The sequence below is a fragment of the Centruroides vittatus genome, unplaced genomic scaffold, assembly GCF_030686945.1.
Source record: "Centruroides vittatus isolate TY-2023 unplaced genomic scaffold, ASM3068694v2 contig_2104, whole genome shotgun sequence".
Taxonomy (NCBI): Eukaryota; Metazoa; Arthropoda; class Arachnida; order Scorpiones; family Buthidae; genus Centruroides; species Centruroides vittatus.
This window is the reverse complement of record NW_027121305.1, coordinates 666,988-688,837: the sequence shown is the minus strand read 5'-3', so window position 1 is coordinate 688,837 and position 21,850 is coordinate 666,988. Positions and strand designations below refer to the sequence as shown.

At 31.1% G+C, this 21,850-nt stretch overlaps 1 protein-coding gene across 1 annotated transcript in view; it reads left to right on the top strand.

Moving 5' to 3' along the window:
* LOC136970675 (BRCA2-interacting transcriptional repressor EMSY) overlaps nt 1-15,619 on the top strand; it is a 72,345-nt gene extending 56,726 nt beyond the window's left edge. The window contains exons 14-23 of the mRNA XM_067265137.1: nt 1,709-1,888; nt 2,733-2,833; nt 6,055-6,277; nt 12,028-12,174; nt 12,839-12,951; nt 13,034-13,382; nt 13,691-13,912; nt 13,985-14,064; nt 15,078-15,242; nt 15,319-15,619. Coding sequence (XP_067121238.1) covers nt 1,709-1,888; nt 2,733-2,833; nt 6,055-6,277; nt 12,028-12,174; nt 12,839-12,951; nt 13,034-13,382; nt 13,691-13,912; nt 13,985-14,064; nt 15,078-15,242; nt 15,319-15,366 — 1,628 coding nt within the window. The 3' untranslated portion in view covers nt 15,367-15,619. The remainder of the gene's footprint in view (nt 1-1,708; nt 1,889-2,732; nt 2,834-6,054; nt 6,278-12,027; nt 12,175-12,838; nt 12,952-13,033; nt 13,383-13,690; nt 13,913-13,984; nt 14,065-15,077; nt 15,243-15,318) is intronic.
* The last annotated feature ends 6,231 nt before the right edge of the window (nt 15,620-21,850 follow it).

Below are 21,850 nucleotides of genomic sequence, written 5' to 3'. Positions count from 1 at the left end.
ATTTTCTGTATACAATTTACAGTCACACATATTTTTACCATTCTATATTTATATATAAAATTAAACTATAGAAATTTATAGTTATAATTATTATCTAACAATTTTTAAAAGAAACACTCACTCACTGCATGAAAAGTGTTGTTAGGATAAGTGGGTCTGGCGAAACCAATATCAGGTTTGCTATAAAAACGATTTTCTTAGGATCCACAGGGCAGAAAGAGAAAAAAAATTATGCATTTCATAATGACAATTGCTTATATATAATGTTCATTTTTGAACTTTTATTCACATTATAAAAGTCGGTCTTACATGTTTGTGTGTAATGTCTTATTATATGAATGTAAAGCAGAAGCCTGGAAAAATACACTAAAGGTGCATTACATACTAATGTTTGTTGTTATTGTGCCAGGCCTGGTGTGGGCAAAGATAAACTGTCATTACTAAAGATCAAATATCAAAAGAATTACTATACATAATATAAAATATTTTATTTATTAGTAAAGCTCATATATACAATTTAATAATGCTAGAAAATCTTTGTCCAGGGAAGTGCAGTGGTCTCTCCTTAACAAAATAAAATGCCCCAAAATAAATAGAATAACGAACTAAAAATAATTCCCAAACAAAATAGAACAGTTCAGAATTGACTCCTTAACACATGTAAATTTATTTACTAGTTTTCAGGTTAAAATTTATATACAGTGACGTAACTCTGGATATCTTCTATTTCGAAGTTAAGACAATGGAGAAAATGTACACATTTTCAAGTCTATTTTTAATCCATTTTTCACCAACCACAGAAGTAACAGCTAAAAACACGTGAAGAAAAACTTCGCGAAAGAACAAACAGTAAGCAAAAAATTTACATGGTTAAAACGATATCAACGTCAGCCTTTCTATGGAGGATCTGACGTTTTTACATTAAAAACGGAAGTATAATCCTCTTACCACACCATCAAGTCCTTAACATATTTATAGCTGGTCTGGCCCTCTAGTGGTGGTTCCGAGTATTCCAATTTCATTTACATGTCGTTACGTAACTCTGGGTATCTTCTATTCGAAGTGATATCTTCTATCTAGACTTGAAAATGTGTACATTTTCTCCATTGTCTTAACTTTGAAATAGAAGATATCCAGAGTTACGTAACAACATGTAAATGAAACTGGAATACTCGGAACCACCACTAGAGGGCCAGACCAGCTATAAATATGTTAAGGACTTGATGGTGTGGTAAGAGGATTATACTTCCGTTTTTAATGTAAAAACGTCAGATCCTCCATAGAAAGGCTGACGTTGATATCGTTTTAACCATGTAAATTTTTTTGCTTACTGTTTGTTCTTTCGCGAAGTTTTTCTTCACGTGTTTTTAGCTGTTACTTCTGTGGTTGGTGAAAAATGGATTAAAAAATAGACTTGAAAATATGTACATTTTCTCCATTGTCTTAACTTCGGAATTAAATTTTTAATTTAAATTGAAGTCATTGTCATATAAACAATTTTACACTCCTGAAAATTTGTTAATATAATTAATGAGAAATTTGTGTTTACAAATCAAACATTAAACAATTTTTTAAAATTCAGTTAGTCTTTCTTAATCTTTAATTTATATTCTTTTAATAAAACTTAATTTGGATATCTACGAAATGTTCAGGAGTATTCTATATTATTCATTTAATTTATTCATATAAATTTTTTGTTTTAATATAGAAACGGAGGTCTTAAATGTTGAAGAGACATGGACTGATGAATCTAGATTACAAGAAATAGCACCATTAGAAAATGACGAAAAACAAAACGAAGAAGTTTTAAATGTAGACACATCATTGAGTCTTGAAGATATTAATTTACCTTTAAGTCAGTTGGAAGATGGACAGATACTAGAAATTCGTAAGTCTAACATTGAAATATTTTATATATTTATACAAAAATCATGTAATGTGGATTCTCAATTTATATCTTTCTAATATCAAGTAAATTCCCAAGGTGAATAAAAGAAGAAATTATTTTAGTGTATGTTCTGACTCATATCTGTTATAAAGAGACTTAGACTCTGGATATTATAAGCTTATCAATAAAATTAGCTACTCAGTTACTACATGAATATATGAAATGAATAAAATTAATTATTCTCAAACTAAAATCAAGAATATGTTAGAAGATAACTAGTGAAATAGCACATTCAATGCTTCCTAAAAATTTGGCTAGTTGAAGTATTTGACATATTTCCAAATTATATGGATTTGAATTCCATGAGACACCAAATTCATTCTTTGAATACGCAAGTTTATATTACTTATTTGATTTACTTTGAGCATTAACTATTTATTATCAATTATTGGGGTGCTACAGCAATACTTCAAGAGTGCTATGAGTGAGTATAGTGCTGAGTGATTCCATAACACTTATAAATATTACCAAAAGTACAAACAGTGCAATAATTACATATTAATAAAAACACATCAACTTCAATCTATCTATTGAGGGATCAGTCTAATGACTATGAGTAAAAAAGTATTTCTCATTGTTGGGTTTTGAGTGGATTTAAAAACGAAGGTGCTCTTGTGTGTATAGTACTTATTTCTATTTCTAATTTTTGTAGTTATTTTTGTGTTTTTTTATCATAAAAATCATTGCTGTAAAGTTTATTCAGAAGTATTTTGTTGCAAATTGTATTATGAAGTAAAACAAGAATGTTGTTACAGATTGAAACAGTTAAAATTATTATTTACAGAGACACAAGATGACGCAGGTGTTCTTAGTGAATCTACAAGAATAACTAAAGAAATGTTGGAGCTTTTACAACAAGCTGGTCTTCACATACAAGAGATTGAAGTAATTGTAAATTTTGTATATTTAGCATTTTCATTTTTTATTTTATTTTAAATATAAAATTTATTAACAATGCAAAAAATTTAGTTGTCATGATAATGTAATTTTAAATTTGAAACACAAATAATTTTGAATTTTTTTTTATTTATAATACATTAGGATATTATTCAGAATCAGTTTTAAGTATAATAGTTTTAATTTTATATTGAATAAAAATGTGTTTCATTACAAAAAAGATACATAGGAATAAAGATAAGAGGAAAGCTTATTTTTGTTTTAGTCTCAAGGTTAATGAGTTGGGTCTAAAGGTTAATAAAAGTGTTCTGTTTGAAAGATAATTAAACATATATATATTTGTTTCCTTTTATATTTTATTTTCAAATTATCATTCAGTCTTTTAGTTAGTTCATCAGTGAAAACCCATTTAACAATTTTTTTTTATGAACGTTTAATAAAATATTTGACATAATATTAAATGGTTGATTGGTTAATAGACACAAGGCACTAGCACATTAGAGTTATATATAGCTGGTCCAAATCAAATCTATTACAATGAGTCTGACCCAAAATGAAGTTAGCCAGCATTGGTGATGGTTAATGTTAATGCCCCAACTTTACTGTTTTTATGTCTTTAGTTTGTTTTACTTAGTTCATTTTTGCCTAGGAAGATCCAGGTTCTGATTGATTTTGGATTTTGATGATTAATGTATACAGTTGGTGATCGATTAACGAACGTAATCCATTCCTAGACCATGTTCACTATCCGAATTGCTCGTTAATCAATTATAGATATACTATAGATTTTTGTGGGAATTTGATTAATTCATTCTGGAGACCCCAAAAAATAAATAAATAATTATATACTTTCTTACTATGTTTATTTACATGTAATAACAAACTAAAAGCAGTCTCTTCGTTTTTTCATGGTTGGCACATCTTTGTTTCTCAGATGCGATTTTTGTTACTCCTTTATCTGCTTGAGTTTTTTTGATTATATCTTTCTTAGCTAAGATTGTATCTACTTAAGACCTGTTGAAGTCATTTGCCTACAATATTGGATGTCTTTTGCCCACTCTTTACCTTTGCTATTATCTCTTGCTTAGTTTCTATAATGAACACAGTTCTTGACGCTCCACTCTTTTTAGGCCCCATAATATTATCTTTTTAAATAAGTTCAGAAAAGCATTTACAAAAATTTAGAGAACAGAAATTAACAAGTTCAAAAAAGGTTATGTATACAACTGAAAGTCTTGTTCCATAAACCATGTATAGATGCCATAAAATATAGTTTTACAAATCTTAAACACAGCATCACTGCTTCTTGTGTTTGTTATCCGAACATGTGTTTGTTGTCTGAACATAAAAATCTTTCGCAGTGTTCATTGTCTAATTTGTTCGCAGTCCAAACTGTTTATTAACCGATCACTCACTGTACTATCGAAATAATATGCAATAAAATTACTTAAATCTTCTACTAGAGGAGAGTAATAATACTAGTTTTTCTGTTCTAACATTGTGTAACTTTGTAGAAATAGCCCTATTTATAGTCCAGCAATGTTAAATGAGGAATGAGACAGTTTTTTAAAAACTTTCTCCATAATAAATATTTTTTTTGTTCCACTAAATATCGCTACAGAGGAATTTGACTGTATTTTATTTACTAGTGGATAGTATAATAAATAAGAATTACCAACTATTATGAATACTTTATTCTATAAATTAATATCTCAGTAACGGTGATTTGTTTATGGAATTCCTGTAATACTGGATTATTCAAAATTATTTTTATACTATAAAATTAAAAAATGAAAATACAAACAGTGTTTTAGCTGTTTAAGTAATTATTTCTCAATGTTTTGCTAACTTGGCATGCTGACAATTGTTCTTGACTTAATTGTAAATTATTTATCTTTTATTTTTGAATTGTAATTCCCTAACAGTTTCAATGACCACAGTCAATATTTCTAATGCCAAACAATATACTACATTATTGGGCTTTAAGGTAATGTAATAAGGGATTAATGAAATAACCAACAATTGCCTGAAAGATCAGGCTAGAATTTGGCTAATTAAATGATTATATTAATCATTTAATTAGCCAAATTCTATCCCGATCTTTCGGGCAGTTGTTGGTTATTTCATTATATACTCATCAGGCTTTAAGATGTTTATTATTTATAATAAGGGATTGTTTATATATGTATATATACACTGTGCCAATGAAAGCATGGTGAATATATGCATGCTTTCACATGGTGTATATAAAAGCTTTCATGGTGTACATGGTGTATGTATACATATATATACCATGAAAACAATAGCTGGTTGAGAGTCATGGAGAACAGTAGACACTAAAGTCATCCCCAGTCAGTGACCAGTATGGTTGTATTTAAATTAATAGCTCTGAAAGTGAAGATTGGATAGTGGTCCAGGTAATATAATTGGTAACATGTCTCCATGGTAATCAAAAGTTGCAGGTTTGAATCCCACTCTGGGCTGATTCTTTTCTTTCAGAAATTCTAAATTAGAATTATTATATTATAATTATTAAAATTATCATGAGATGGCAGCATTGCTGACTATCTCTAGGCAAATTACGTCTAATTATTAAGTTAGCCTTATTTTAACTCAATAATATTGCAAATCATTTGGCATTACTTAAAAATTGGGTTTATGGATTGTTTATGTACCAATATTTTTTTTACTGGTTTGACATTATAAGATGGTTTTTATTTTTTTTATCTAGAATCTAAGCTGTATAAAGTAGCTTGGTTTATGATATTTTGCTTTGAGACTGTTGATTTCATTAAACCTACTTTGGCTATCAACTGGAAATATTTTTAATAACCTGAGAGACAAGAAATGAAGTCTTCTCTCATCAGGCTGTACTTTTGTCTAGTAATTAATATTCTATTTAATTATATTTACATGTGACATTGAGTATGTTTACATTGAGTATACAACATATTCAATTAAAACAGATCATTGATACTTATTTAATTTAATATGATGAATATGATACATGAATTTATACTTATTTAAAAATACATAAAAGTAATCAGTTGTTTTTCCCTTAAAAATTATTCAATGAATGGTTGAAAGGAAGATAAATCATAAAAAATGAAAATTAATTATTTTGTTTTAATTACATGTTTTTAAAATATATTTTAATGCCTTTTTGTACTTTATAACAATAAATATAATTATAAACAATATTATATTAGGTTAAAAGTGATTTGTCAAATGATAGTTATCAAGGATCGGTGCCAGTTAAATCTACCAATGAGGAAGAAGATGTCGAAATGAAAAATAAAGAGAGCTGTGAATTATTAAAACACGAAGATAATGATTCTTGTGAGAAACTAATCCTCTGTCAGCAAGAAGAATACGAATCATCCGAAGTGGATAAAACCATCAATGAGACCACCCACTCCAATAATATCCAAAGTAATTTTTACTTTTTTTCTTTTTGGCAAAATAGGTTTATTTACCAAATTTTTGTCAAAAAATTAAATCCATTTTACTAAAAAATTACAGGTAAGATTTATAAAATTAAACAAGAAAAGTATTGTCTTCCTATATCTGGTAACTGCAGTTGTAGTTGTTGTACCTGATTAAGGAAAACATTATATAATTAGAACTTCAATTAATAATTCCAACTTGAATTTTTCTAAATTATAAGCCTTTTTAATATTTATTTCTCATTCATGTCATTAGACAGCTTTATCTATTCAAAATTTCTGATTGAGTTTAAAACTGATATTCTTTTATTCAGTTAAAGCCTGCTTTATTGGAGATCTTTGCAACATTTACGTCAATTTTTGAGCACTTTCAAGTTTTCTGGCTCATTGTCAGAGATTTGCCCATGAAAGTACATAATATTCATATAATTTTCCCTATGAATATACTCCTGATAATGAGACAAAATCTTCTTGTAATTGATGTAAATGTTGTAGGATCTGCAGTATAAGATTTCCAAATTTTGGAAAGTCAGGGAAATAAAAATTAGTCAGGGAGAATAAGGAAAATATGAGAAAAGTTAGGGAAAGTGAGGAAAATTAAGCATTTCCAAATGAAATACTGTAATCAGTTCTTATTTTTATTTGTTGTTACATGACATACTTTATTAAATTTTGGTTAATTTTTAGATAAAACCTGTTACTGCATTACTTTCTCACATGAAGTTCAGTTTAACTAACTACAATAGATCTATTTCAAATTTACTACACTGAATCCTTAGTCTCAACTCTTGAATTTTATCTTTAGCAATGTGTTTGTGTTGCTACATGTATAATTCAAGACTAAGAGCCATGCTGTAGCAAGTGACCATTTTCAATGTGCTACAGCAAATGTCTGAGCTGACAGTTCATATTGTGACAGTTGCTACAGATCAAATTCATTTTACTACATGGAAAAATATAATTTTTTTCATATATTGTTAAGTTTAAATTTTCTAGTAGTTGACAATTCAAAATTATTACTTATCATGATACAACAAAAAATATTGAGAGTAACCAACTTGGAATAAAGACTCCTAACAGTAAGTTGTTGTTAAGATATTTTTTAATGATTAAAATAATAGCAGCTATGTTTAAACACTGTTTAAAACTATATATTAAAAAGTTTTAATTACTGTTTTAACAATTCCGATGTGTTAAAAGATCAAAGATTATCTTTCTTAACGTGAAAAAAATGTTCAAAATATTATATTGCACACATTATATTGTATATCTTGCATGAGAAAATAGCTTGGTTATTTTACAAGTTTTCTATTCCCCGTCGATGCCATATCGCATATTAAAGGTAGTGTAGTGATGATCATGTAGAGATGAGAGGAGGAGAAGGAAAATTATTAAGCCAGGGATTAAGTAAATACAGACCTAACTTGAACATTGAATTAGACTACAAAATGTCAGGAAAATAAGAAATTTAGAGTTGGAAAATCATGGAAATGGGATATTATTTTGATTTATGAACCATGCAGTAAAGCAGAATATAGTGGATCAGGTTTAAAATATTTATTTTGGCTATTTCAGATTATAACAAAACTTTGATGTAATGGAATAATTCACACAAGGGTGTCTGTTAAAGCTGAAAATCTGTTATTTAATAAAGTAGGTAGGCATGTATTAAACAATTGACAAATTAGTTAGCTTATCTATTTTTACTTACAGGATACATTTGTTCGATTAAAATTTAATATGAATAAGAAGTTTAATTTCACAGAAAAGTTTATGTACATATTGTTGCTTATGTATTATCCGTAGTTCGGAGACTGTAATAAACAAGTATACAATCTAAGTCGAAATAAATAAACAAACATTTTTTGGAAAATACACTTCATAAGTGTATTTTCCTTGGATTTGAAAAAAATAAACTTAATTTAATTACATATAAAAAGCATTTTAAAATTAACATGGTAATTTTCGTATGATGTATAGACTGGAAATTTTGTCTGTTAAATCTGAAGTGTGTTAAATTGAGGTTTTATTATAATTCCATTCTCTTATTTGTGCTGTATTTTTAAAGATCATCTAAAAGACCAATAAAACCATAACCCATTTTATTTATTTATTTATTATGTTCTAAAAAAATACTTTTATTATAGGATATGATGTAGATTTGGTTTCATTTTAGTAATAGCAAATTTATGTATTATGTACTTTTTCCTCCCTGTGACTATATATGTTAAAGATGATGTTTTAATAAATACAGGTAACCCCCGTATAACACGGCACTTCTATGGCACGGATTCGCTCTAACACGGTTCGAGAATTGGGAGCATCCCTCGTATAACACGGTGCTTTTATAGCACGGGTTCACTCTAACACGCTTCGGGAATTAGGTAAAACCCTCGTACAACATGAAATGTATTAAAAACTGTTACCAGTTGATGATGCTCATGCTGAGATCATCATATAGGATGGATAATCTCTGGTAAAATATTTACTTAAATAAGTATTTACCCATGAAAAAAAATCTACTATATAAAGCTAAAAAACCGGATTTTATTACTGTATGCCAAAAATAGCCACTAGTGGTGCCCCTAGCAATTATTTAAATTAACAATATAAATTATTTTATATATACAGTAGAGCATCGATTATCTGACTTAATTGGGGACGGGTTGGTCGGATAACTGAAAAGTCGGATAACCAAAAAGTATGAAAAAATAAATTATTAGTATAGTGCAGGGATGGCGAACCTTTTTGAGTCCGCGTGCCCTATTATAAGCATACTTATAATACTACAAAGATGTTAATGCGTGCCAATGTCTTAGACTTCGAATAATGATATTTAAATAAATTAAACGAATACGCTTTAATTCCAATAAATGTAAAAAATCTGATTGAAAAAAAGATGATCAGGTGATAAACAGAAAGGATGATTGAAAAAGACAGAAATCATGTGATACAATATGTGCCAGATGATTTTTCTTACGTGCCACTTTGGGCACGCGTGCCATAGGTTCGCCATCCCTGGTACAGTGTATTAGGCCTGGTTTAAATACTAGCTTCCCTTTCATGGTCGAGCCAGTGCTGCCAGCTAAAACACGCAAAAATTTAACAAAAATAATATTAAAGTAGCCAAGACATAACCAAATATTGCAGCGCCACATCCCTAGCGGACATTTGAATTTGCCGACTAGAACGCGGTTGGTTAACCGATAAGTCGGTTAATCGGGGGTCGGATAATCGATGCTCTACTGTATTTTATAAAGACCAACCACTGCCGAATTATCAGGCTAGCAAATGGCTATAGTAATATTAATAATTTAAGATAATTTGGTACTAGAGTTAGGCGTTAGGCACCATCTCTTGCTAAATTTAATAATTAGAATTTTAATCAAATAATTTAAATAAAATTAGGCCTAACTGGAAGAAAAGAATCGGCCCGAAGCAGGACTCAAACCCGCAACTTCTGCTATCCGTGCAGACACGTTACCAGTTATGCTGCCCGGACCTTCAGTCTGATCTCCTCTTCCAGTTGATATAAGATTACCGTACGACCATCGACGATCATTACAATGCCAGCTAGGGACACATTAATTATTATTATTTTTATTTGTAAATTTGTATGCCCCAATGCCTGCATCGGCCTTTTGTGAATCATAAATCCGATTTAAAGAAGGATTTAACAGTGTGTTTTTTAATTTTTGGAACGTAACCCCCCCCTTTTCACACTAGTTTTTTGTTTCGTATAACACGGATTCGCATAACATGGCAATTTTTTGGAATGTTACTCCCGTGTTATACGGGGGTTACCTGTACTTACATTTATTTTCTATTAAATCTTAAATTGCTATAAAATTACTTTGACATCATAGATTTGCTCATTAACTGATACAATGTTTTTGAGAAGACCAAAAGGTACACTTAAAGAAGGAAGTTGAGAAAAATATTTGAAATTTCAAGAAAAGGAGGAGGTTTTATATTGAAGGAGCGTTAAAGTTTAACCTTTCATATCTGATAGAATAACATGATTAGGGTTTCTCAAACGGGATCTCGGTTGTTTTTTTAACCCAGGAAATATCCTGGGAAATCCCACAAATTTCTTAAAAATTCACTTTTTTTTCTTATTTTTTTATATTATTTTTTCTATTATTTTCTTGTTAAAGTTCAGGAAATTTTGCAAATAGAAAGCATAATTAACTCATAAACTGTCAGAATAAATTTGTATTTATTAATTTTAAACCTACTTATTAGTTTTTTAAATTTTTGCTCATTATGGCATCTCACAAATGGTCAATAATCAATGTGTAGCTTATTTGTGGCAGGACTCTGAAAATTCTTTACTTGTCGGAACCTGTAATATCTGGAATAATTGTGCTTACGCTGTCTTAGTTTTTAACCATGCCCAGTATCTTCAATAACTGCGCAACGCCAGGTTGTGCAATTTGGGCAAGGATACAAACAAGTATGAAGTTTTATTCATAAACTTAATTATTAAAGCCAAACGAATTGCGAATTATTGAGCTATAAGCTCAATCCCGCTATTAAAGCAGCAGAGGTAGACAAATCAAGAATACTAGAGAGCAAAAGAAATACTACAATCTCGAAAACGAACTAGAAATCTGCCAGGCTACGGATGAAAAAAACATATCATCTGTCCTGTCTTAAATGCATTAAACCCGGTTCCACTCACATCAATTGAATCGGAAAGGATATTCTCGGTAACAGGACTTTTCGTTACTAAAATAAGAATTAGATTGAGTGATCGGAGTATCGACTATCTTTGCTTTTTATAAAATCTTATAAAAATTTACAATAATATTTTGTATTGTGTTTTATTTAAAAAACGAAAATTACCTTTTAAGTTAGAAGTTTGATCTAAATTCATTTTTTATTTAAATTTTCAACTCAATTCAAAGCTTTTTTTTTTTGTTGTTGTATGCAGTTTCCAGCAAACTTTAATAAATTTTTTCTATTTGTGAACATTTTTATGTAAGTCAAAGATAATTTTTAATATATATTTTACACAGCATTATTAATGTGATTTTGGAGGTTACGGAACATATTAAATTACTTTAAAAAATGAAAAATAATTATATCGTTTGATTTCAAGATATTTTGTATATCTTAAAAATAATTAATTTTGTCCCGGGATTTCCCGGGATCCCGGGAAACAGTTCACTTTTATCCCGAAATCCCGGGACAAGCAAAAGACCGGGAAACGAGAAACCCTAAACATGACAAACAAATAGTTGATTTTAATTACTATTCAGATTTTTAAATTGAGTGCTCTTCCAATAAATGCTGGATGTGACACAGTAGAATTTTTATAAGAATTTTGACAGAAAACAGAATCAAAACATATCTAGTTTTAATCTCTTAATTTATTATGTTCGATGATATTGGTTATTTAATAATGGCATCTACAGAATTAATGTTATATTAAAAACAAATTAATATGAATTGATATAAAAGAATAACAATATACAGTGGGCCCTCATACAACACATTATATGGGTCAGCATTTATAAAATGTTTCTAACTATTTGATTATTTTACTGTTATGCCACACTCACAGTTTATATATAACACATGTGGTTTGCATAATGCAGATGTTCACTGTATATATATTGTTTAAGACTATAATATGCATCCTTAGTGCGATAATTAAAGTATAATTTGAATTCAAACCTTGCTATATTTATAAATACTAGTTTAATATTTTTCTTTTAAAATAATTATTAGTTCTGGAAAACAAAGAATCGGAATGTGTAGAAGAAGATTCTCAATCAGACGAACAAGCCACCGTTATTGAGTTATTGAACACGGAGTTTACTACATCACAGATAGATGCTGCTCAGTTTATTGAAACGCACAGTGATGATATTCCAGGTATGTTATTTCGGATTATTCTTCTTGGACATAACTGGAAACTGAATATTCATCCAGGTACAAATTAAAATCCTTAAATTATAATGTTAGTCATTTAAAAATAATAATAAATATAGTTTTTGGCTATTTCATACATACAGTCGATTCCACATAAGTCGACACTCTGATAACTCGTCACCGTAGGTTAATTAGTCAATTTTCTGTGGTCCCAGCCGACTTACATAGGCAATAATGTTATTAATGTTAAAAAAACTCGGTTTACTCGACATTGTTTAATTTGTCACCACTGGATAAATCAACATACTTTTTCTGTTTCACACTTTTTTGATGTCTGATAAGTCGACTCCCCTCCTGAAAAAATGAGTTCACATCGTACAATAATCTGTGTGGAGTAAACTCATATTTCAGGAGGGAGTCGACTTATCAGAATTCTAAAAAGTGTGAAACAGAAAAAGTATGTTGATTTATCCAGTGGTGACGAGTTAAACGATGGCGAGTAAACCAAGATTTTTAACATTAATAACGTTATTGCCTATGTAAGTCAGCCGGGACCACAAAAAATTTACTACGTAACCGACGAGTGGCGAGGTATCCAGGTGTCGACTTATGCAGAGTCGACCGTATTTAAATTATTTATTATTATAAAAAGGAATCAATATTTCAGATGTTAATTTAGTAAAATGCAGTACAGATAACAGAGAAGAAAACAGTAATATTAATGAAATTCCAGACATGCATTTTCCCACAGACACCTTTCAGAATACAGATGATGTGAAGGCAAGCAATGAAGTTATTCTGCGTTTATCCAATGTAGCTAAACCCTAGCTACATACATTAAAATTTACTCTAACTTCTTTAGGTAGAATATATCTCATCTATTCGAGAAGAAGAAATTAAAGAAATCTACCAGAAAGAGGGGGAAGTGGATGATGTCAAAAGTATTGATATAGATGTGCACAGCAATGTCAGAGTGGAACCCAGTGGACTGGATACTAGTAGTATGAATTTAGAAGATTTTACCAGCCAACGTGTAGAAGGAAACACTCCAGAACACTGCAGTGATGTTGAAATTGTTAATAATGAATTAGAAAACTCAAATGTTGTTGAGATTTCCGAAGAACAGACTGTTAATAGAACCGAAGACATACCAATGGCACAAACTCCAGAAAAAGCTCCACAAACAACCAAAGTAGAACCAATTAAACAATGTAAGTATATTGTTTTATTCCAGCAATATACATACAGTCATATTAGCATGCATTTTCCTAATCTTGAGATTTGTAACTGACAAAGGAAGGACTGTACTAACTTTTATACTTACATATATCCTTCTTTTAACATTTTCTCTTTTATTTTTCTTAATTTTTTATCATTTTTGTTTATACACTAGCAATCTTTCCCTAGTTCTTCCTCTTGCATGCTTACTGTTTACAGTATTTACATATAATTCTCTCTCTCTCATTTAGGTAATGTTTAAATTTATCAACTATCAACAACATTAACCATTTTCTTTTAGTGGAAAGTCCTTCGGAAGTTGTAGAGGAACCAGAAACGCCACCCTCAGAGGGTAGTAATACAGATGTTCCCATTAGGAGAAAGAGAAAGTTACCAATAGAACTGCAAGAGTTGCCACACCTAACAGGATGGTCAAGAATGGCTTCGGGACTGTTGGAGAAAGTGGGTAAATATAGAGGTTCGGGTCGACTGGTGGGTGCCGCTCATTGGTTTTTACAACCCGGTACGAAGTTTTTCATTTGTTTACCCAAGTTTTTTTTATATATGTAAGTGACAATTGAATGATTCATTTTAGTTACACCTGCTGATGCTCCAGGATATTATGATATAGTGAAGAAACCTATGGATTTTTCTACTATCAAAAAGAAATTAGAAGTGAGAATAACCATTAATTTTCATAAAAATCATCTTTAAATAATTACAATTAAGAATTGTCTGAAACTTGGCACCATGTTCAAAATTCAATAAACAAACTACTAAAGCCAAATGAATTGATAGATTACCAGGCTATATTAAGGCTAAGTTAATAATTAGATACAAAGTAATTCGTCTAGAGGTAAGCAATTAAGCTGCTAAAATTATCACAAAATGATGGCTTAATTGCCCACCTTTAGACAAATTACTTTGTATTATTAGCATTAACTGTTAAATTGATAAAACCAATAGTTTTATTTGAAAAGTAATGTTTTCAGACCTATTTGGTCCATCATCAGCTTTTCATGCCAAACTTAAAACAATTGAGAATACAAAATATAATTGACAGTTAATTCTAGAATACTTTACATTTAAAATTTATATAAAACAGAACTCAAAACTTAAAACTAAGTTTCGTTCTATAAAAATTCTCCACTCAGCAGTTTATTTATTCAATTTTACAATTAAGATTTAACTGATTAGAAACATCTGCTACATCTTGGAATTTCATATTTTCTTTCGGCTTTATGGCAACATTGCACAAAATACAGATTTTTATAAATTTTGAGGATAATTTCGAGCTTAAAAATATAACAGAGATTCATAAGCTTAGTGTAGAAGTTATATTTTACGAAATAATTAATATTTTTGAAGTACAATGCTTTATTATCGGATGCTTCCAAATCTACAAATTGAACAGTTAATCCAGGTTTCATCTCTAAGTGTAATGATACACTTTAAGATTAATTCTTTAATAAAAGGCATCTTCATGATGTTTTTGAATTGCAATGCTTCATTATTAGATTCATTGTACCGAAATTGAAGGATCACATTTTGTTCTGGTTGATTGCTTTTTGATTTATGCATCCGACGATAAACATTTGTGTTTAAAAACATCAATAGTGAGGATTGAAATAAATTTTTCGTTAAAAAAGTCCTAAATTTTAATTTTAATATTTCATAAAATATTTTAGGGTGGCCAATATAAAAATTTGGAAGAATTTCATGCCGACATGATGCTAGTGAAAGCCAATTGCGATTTATACAATCCTCCAGGACACGAAGCGAGAACGGACGGAGAAGAGGTTTTCACTTTTTACCTACAAGAGTATAACAGAATTGTTGAAAAGTGGCAGAAAGTGAGTCCCTTTCTTTTCATTCTTTAAGACAAAAAGAAATTTCACAAAATCTAAATAACAATTTCTGATTTTTCAGAGCCACTTGTTGTCCAGCTCTCGACGTTCCAAATCCAGTAAAGAGTAAATATTAGCAACGTGACTCGTTCTGTATTTAAGTTTGTTCTTTCCGATTTTTTAAAAATCGACTCAAAAATGTCTTCCATCATTTTAATTGTAAATTTATCTGACGACTTGTTGTGTAAATGATACTCTTTAATTAGATTTAAACGAATTTTACATCATCCTTAATGGTGATTTGTTCCAAATTGCCATTAAGTTCTTCTGTTTCTTTTTTTAATCTGTAAATAGATTTCATTAAATTTTTCTTACAATCATTATTTTTTTCTATCATTTTACTAATAAAATTCTTTAATTTAAACTAACAAAATTGCAACTTTATTGGACCATTCAACTTATGTAAGGAAATACAATATTTTATCAAGTCCATTGTAAATAGGGTTTCTCATTTCCCGGTCTTTGCTTGTCCTGGGATTCCGGGATGAAAGTGAACTGTTTCCCAGGATAGAATTAATTATTTTTAAGATATACAAAATATCTTGAAATCAAACGATATAATTATTTTTTATTTTTTAAAGTAATTTAATATGTTCCGCAACCTCCAAAATCATATTAATAATGCTGTGTAAGATATACATTAAAAATTACCATTGAATTTCATAGAAATTTTCACAAATAGAAAAAATTTATTAAAGTTTGCTGGAAACTGCATACAACAACAACAACAACAACAACAACAAAAAAAAGCTTTGAATTGAGTTGAAAATTTAAATAAAAAATGAATTTAGATCAAACTTACTAACTTAAAATTTAATTTTCATTTTTTTAAATAAAATATAATATAAAATATTATTGTAAATTTTTATAATAAGATTTTAAAAAGCAAAGATGATCAATACGCCGATCACTCAATCCGATTCTTATTTTAGTAACGAAAAGTCCTGTTACCGAGAATATCCTTTCCGATTCAATTGATGTGAGCGGAATCGGGTTTAATGCATTTAAGAGAGGACAGATGTGTTTTTTTCATCCGTAGCCTGGCAGATTTCTAGTTCGTTTTCGAGATTGTAGTATTTCTTTTGCTCTCTAGTATTCTTGATTTGTCTACCTTGGCTGCTTTAATAGCGGGATTGAGCTTATAGCTCGATAATTCGCAATTCGTTTGGCTTTAATAATTAAGTTTATGAATAAAACTTCATACTTGTTTGTATCCTTGCCCAATTTGCACAACCTGGCGTTGCGCAGTTATTGAAGATACTGGGCATGGTTAAAAACTAAGACAGCATAAGCACAATTATTCCAGATATTACAGGTTCCGACAAGTAAAGAATTTTCAGAGTCCTGCCACAAATAAGCTACACATTGATTATTGACCATTTGTGAGATGCCATAGTGAGCAAAAATTTGTTTTGCACCATTGTCTGGTCTCCTTATATTGTTTACAATATTTCTAGCATTTCCATAGTTGCTGCTCAAAATGATCCGACAAAGCCGCACAACACAGATTCAATTGCTCGACTGTTGCGCTTCTGCGAGTCAACGATTGCGGATCTACTTTGGTTGCACATAGTTTGCCCCACATTCATTGAGGTACTGTCAACATTATTGACAAAATCACATCGATCCAGAAATTTTGCAACTTAGAAGTATATTGAAAAGATGTATCGTGTGACATTTTGGGCTCTAACAACCATTAAAGGTAAGACCACTTGACCAAAAAGTTAAGGTGGCAGTCTGCTGCTACAGGGGATCCCGGATTAAATCTTGATTTTCAAAAAACTCTGGAAATTTTTCCAGAGCCGGTCCATCCGGATAAGTCTAGCCCCATCACTCACCATCCGGCTACCCCGTCGTGGGCCCGATCGAACCCATAATGAGCTTGCTCTTAGTGTCCACAGGGTAAAAAGTATTTTTAAAAAGGCCATTAAAGATGGAACATTAATATTGCTCAAGTTGGATAGTGCATCATAAAATTGTGTTTGGACATTACATAACTTTTAGGTACACAGGATCCTGAAGTGTTATAAAAATTTGCATGAAAATTGGATTGGTTTGATAACATCAAGTGTCTTGAGAATTGTTGAAGCTATTAAATAACTGAGGAATGACATCATTTGTTCCAAATTCCCGAGCCTCAAGATTAAGGGGTAGTTGGTGTCAGACTGGCAACAAATTTCAGCCCAGGAATATACGTGTAACAAATGCAGGCTTTATACATACCGTATATGTACAGTACGGAGTGTAATCGAGATACGTAACAGATCGGGAGTGAGTTGAGTATTCCAAAATAATAATAATTGCTCGTTTACTTACGACACGTGTCGTGTGAGTGGTAGAGGGCTGCGAAGTTTGTCTTTGAAAGTTTTACTAAGTGTAAAACTGCAGTGCAGTCAGATCTTGTAAGACGAATAATCAATCTTTCATAATCTCATTACTGTAGTAAAAATAGTGAAATTTAAATTTAGTGTTATATCTGAGGATCCTAAATTGAAGATGTGTTGCAGGCTCGGCGCAAAACTTAACCGTTCGGAGGTAGCGTTTAAAAAACGAACGAGGATACCGGGAGATTCTCCCAAAAAATTCCCCCGAATAAAAATGTCTGAAACAGTACATGGGCCTCCTAATTCAAATTTTCTTGGCTCCATGCAGTTATAACTCGCCAATGAGCGTGAATTCCGAATCGGTGGATTTTTTTGGATAGACATTCATTATGCCTGCACCCTTCTTAGTTCCCGGCCGCAAAAAGAACAAGAACGAAGAGGAGAGAGATTTAAAAAAACGCATGCTTTGAACTGCATTTATTTTTAATGTAATTTCTCCTCCAAGTTCGTAACAAATGGGGTTTAAAGGTTTAAACATATATCTTAAATTATTTATTTATATAGATCTATTTTTTGTACATTATTTATATATACAGTAGAGCATCGATTATCCGACTTAATTGGAGACTCGGGTTGGTCGGATAACTGAAAAGTCGGATAACCGAAAAGTATGAAAAAATACATTATTAGTATAGTGTATTAGGCCTGGTTTAAATACTAGCTTCCCTTTCATGGTCGAGCCAGTGCTGCCAGCTAAAACATGCAAAAATTTAACAAAAATAATATTAAAGTAGCCAAGACATAACCAAATATTGTAGCGCCACATCACTAGCGGACATTTGAATTTGCCGACTAGAACGCGGTCGGTTAATCGGGGGTCGGATAATCGATGCTCTACTGTATTTATATTAAATCAGATACAAGTAAAAAATTTTCATATAGAGCAGAACAGTAAATCTCAACCTTCTTAGCTCCACGACCCCCAAATAGTAAATATAAATAAAATTAATATTTCGCGACCCCCACTCAAAGGAATAATAACAGTAAGCCTTACTACCACTAATTGAATTTTGACCGTAATTATTAAATGTAAATTTTTTAAAATATTATATAATCACATTGCACTAATTTTATACATTAAGAAAATACCGACAGTATAAAAAATGTAATACAACTATTATTTTATGTCGCTGCGTTTATGGCGACGGGTATGAACATGCATGTATGACCTGTACATACATGAGCAATTTACAAGTTCCAACTCGGTGTACGTGCTCTTTGTAATTTGATCTCCTTCTATAATACGATTTTCCTGTGAAAGATAATTTAAATTCAAATATAACAAATAGAGTGGTTCGATGAGTTATCTGTTCGCTAATATAAATCACTCGAAATCGGTTTAAAAAGAGTAGTTCCTTACTCGTACTTTTAATCTGAGAATAATCTTTATTTTTAGAATTTTACAAATAATATTAGTGATAGTAGAAACTCGTCTGCTCATTAAAAAGGGATTCAGTTAGCGGTTGAGATTTTCTTTCATCAAAAATGGCCTCGAAAGACGATAGCATATATCAGACATGGGCAAATGCGGCTCTTTTTGAGTTACATGCGGCTCTTGCTGAAAGTGTTAATTTCTGTTTTTTATTATTATTTTTACAATTTTGTTTTTATAATTTTGTGAAAATATGTTTATTAAAAAATCCAATATTTGTTTTATATTATACAGTAGAGCGTCGATAAGTGGAACGTCGGTAAGTGGAATGGCCGGAAAGTGGAACGATTTTCAGTCGGACCGTGTCGTGCTGAATCGAATGTTTTTGATACTAAATTTACTTCTAAAGTATAATTTTCATGTTTTTTATATTCTTTAATATATTTATTTTGTTTGTACAAAATGCAGAAATAATTTTTAACGATACGATAGCCTCGATGATTATTATAAAAATTTTCGTTAGGCTTAAAATCGACGAAAATTCAACACGAAGCGACACGCAACGGAGAAAAATTTGAACATCGGACAGGTTAATGTATTTTTTCGTACAAAGTCGGAAACTGGAACAAATCATTAACTGGAAGGACCCCAGTCCCCAATTGGTTCCACTTATCGACGCTCTACTGTATTTATATTATATAACAAAATCGCGCGCCTTGCCATACTATCCGCCACGACAGTACAGAACTGCGGCTCCCGTGCATTTTGCAAAACCTACATTTCGGCTCCCACTGAACTCTTGCTTGCCCACCCCTGGCATATATAATGCATCTCTTGTTATAAAAATGTCTAAATGCAGTTGCAACTAAAAGTTTATTTTGTTGAACCAAGAGGCTGATTCGGGCGCGTTTGGAAATTGTAACCGGAGTTACCGGTAACTCCGGTTACAATTTCCAAACGCGCCCCCAATCTCTAATTTCATCAGTATAATAAGTTCTATTAATAGACTATAATCAGAGCAAACTAGTATTAATTTTTAAAAAATAAATAAATGAATTTTATTCAATGAAATAATGATTATCCGAAATATTCAGCTATTTTGATGTAACACTTTAATTTTGTTTCTTGATAAATTTTTGATTTCGTGTGCCTAAACTGTATCTAATTTCTTACTGTTTCGTTTTGATTTAAACGTCGAAAAAGGCAGATATAACCATTGCTAAAAACGGGAAGAAAGGATTGCCGTTGTAAGACGATTCTTCTCTTTGAGTGAATTTTCTTGCCCGTTCCTCTCCTTCGATTTTTCTTTTCTTGCTTTCCGGCTCGCAATTTTCTGCGTCGTCAGCACGTCTCTTTCTGTTAATCGTTTTAACGTCTGTCTCAATCTCTTTTGTTATTACCACGTCTTCGTTTTCTTGGTAATCTGAACACCCGGGTCTTTCTGGTGTAACCAACGTTTTCGATTCGGGAATATTTTTCATTCTCGCTCCTGCACGAGTTTCTTCGTCCGGATTAAAGGAATAATTTTGACACATGCAATGGCATCTGAAAACACTTTCAGATCTTCGGAAGGAACTTAGAAGAGACTTTTCTCTTTTGTATCTTTCCCACCCTGCTTTTGATCTTTCGATGTAAGGCTTCTTAGCTTGAAATTCCAGTTGTTTCCATCTTTTCCCTAATATCTTTGCCGCTTCTGTCACTCGCCTTATTCCCGCTGCTCTAAGTCCCGGAAGATTGTCGACGTAATAAAAAAGGAAGGAGGACATCGGTCGCTTGGGATGGCTCCTTCCTCCTCTTTCTCTTTGCATTGTCGGTGACATCCTTATTAACACACAGGAGCGAGTTCCGAGTTCGTCTTTGTTTATTGTCATTATATTTGCCTTTTAATTTTTATTGAAATTTATATTATTGTAAACAAAGAAATCGCTAACAATTACGTAAATGTTGTTACGTTTTAACTAAAATACGTCGTTTTTGTTTAGTTATTATTCAGAAAAGTATTGTAAAATACTTTTGTTTTGTTTAATTTGTATGCACGTGGGCGATCGTGCTGTCGCATACAATTTCCCGTAGAAAGGCGTCGAGAAGGGATGCCCTTCTATGGGAAATTGTCCCATAAAGTTTGAATTATTTATATTAAACTATTACATTTACTGGTTTCAAAAATAGTTACTAACAAAAATTAAGACGTAATTAATTAATACCAAGAAATGGAACGTTTCTGCTTCAATCTGATATTCCTGGTAACACTAAAACACGACCCCAAGAAAAGCGTCCTCTCGTGGGATAATGATAATTTATTTTAAAGTTTTTATTACAGTGGCTAGAATATATAGCAGCAGTTATACACATCAGACAACTTGCAAGTGTCTTTCGAAGAGTTCTGTGGGATATCGAGATGCAGGTTATGTAATCAACGTCTGAGGCTAAGAATAGGAAAGAACTATTGGAAGAAAGAGCTTATTCTCAGTACGTTTCAAGAAATTCTGGCCTTAAGAATGCTATGCTTGGGACAGTGGCGTAGCGTGGGTGTCAGCCGCCCGGGGCAAAGGAAAATTTCGCCGCCCCCTTAAATAAAATACGGGGAATCCCTACAAGTCAGTACAGACGGTGTTGTCAGTCGCTACAATGAGCAAAATGTCATTATTATGCATTCATTTAAAAAAAAAGGGGATTTCCCAGTTTCGTCACAGAATAAGTAATGAAAAATTCCGTGCTCATTTCAATCTGTCCGAATCGTAGGTACGACAAAAATATGAAATGAAATGGTTCAAATTTTTACAAGACATTATTATTAT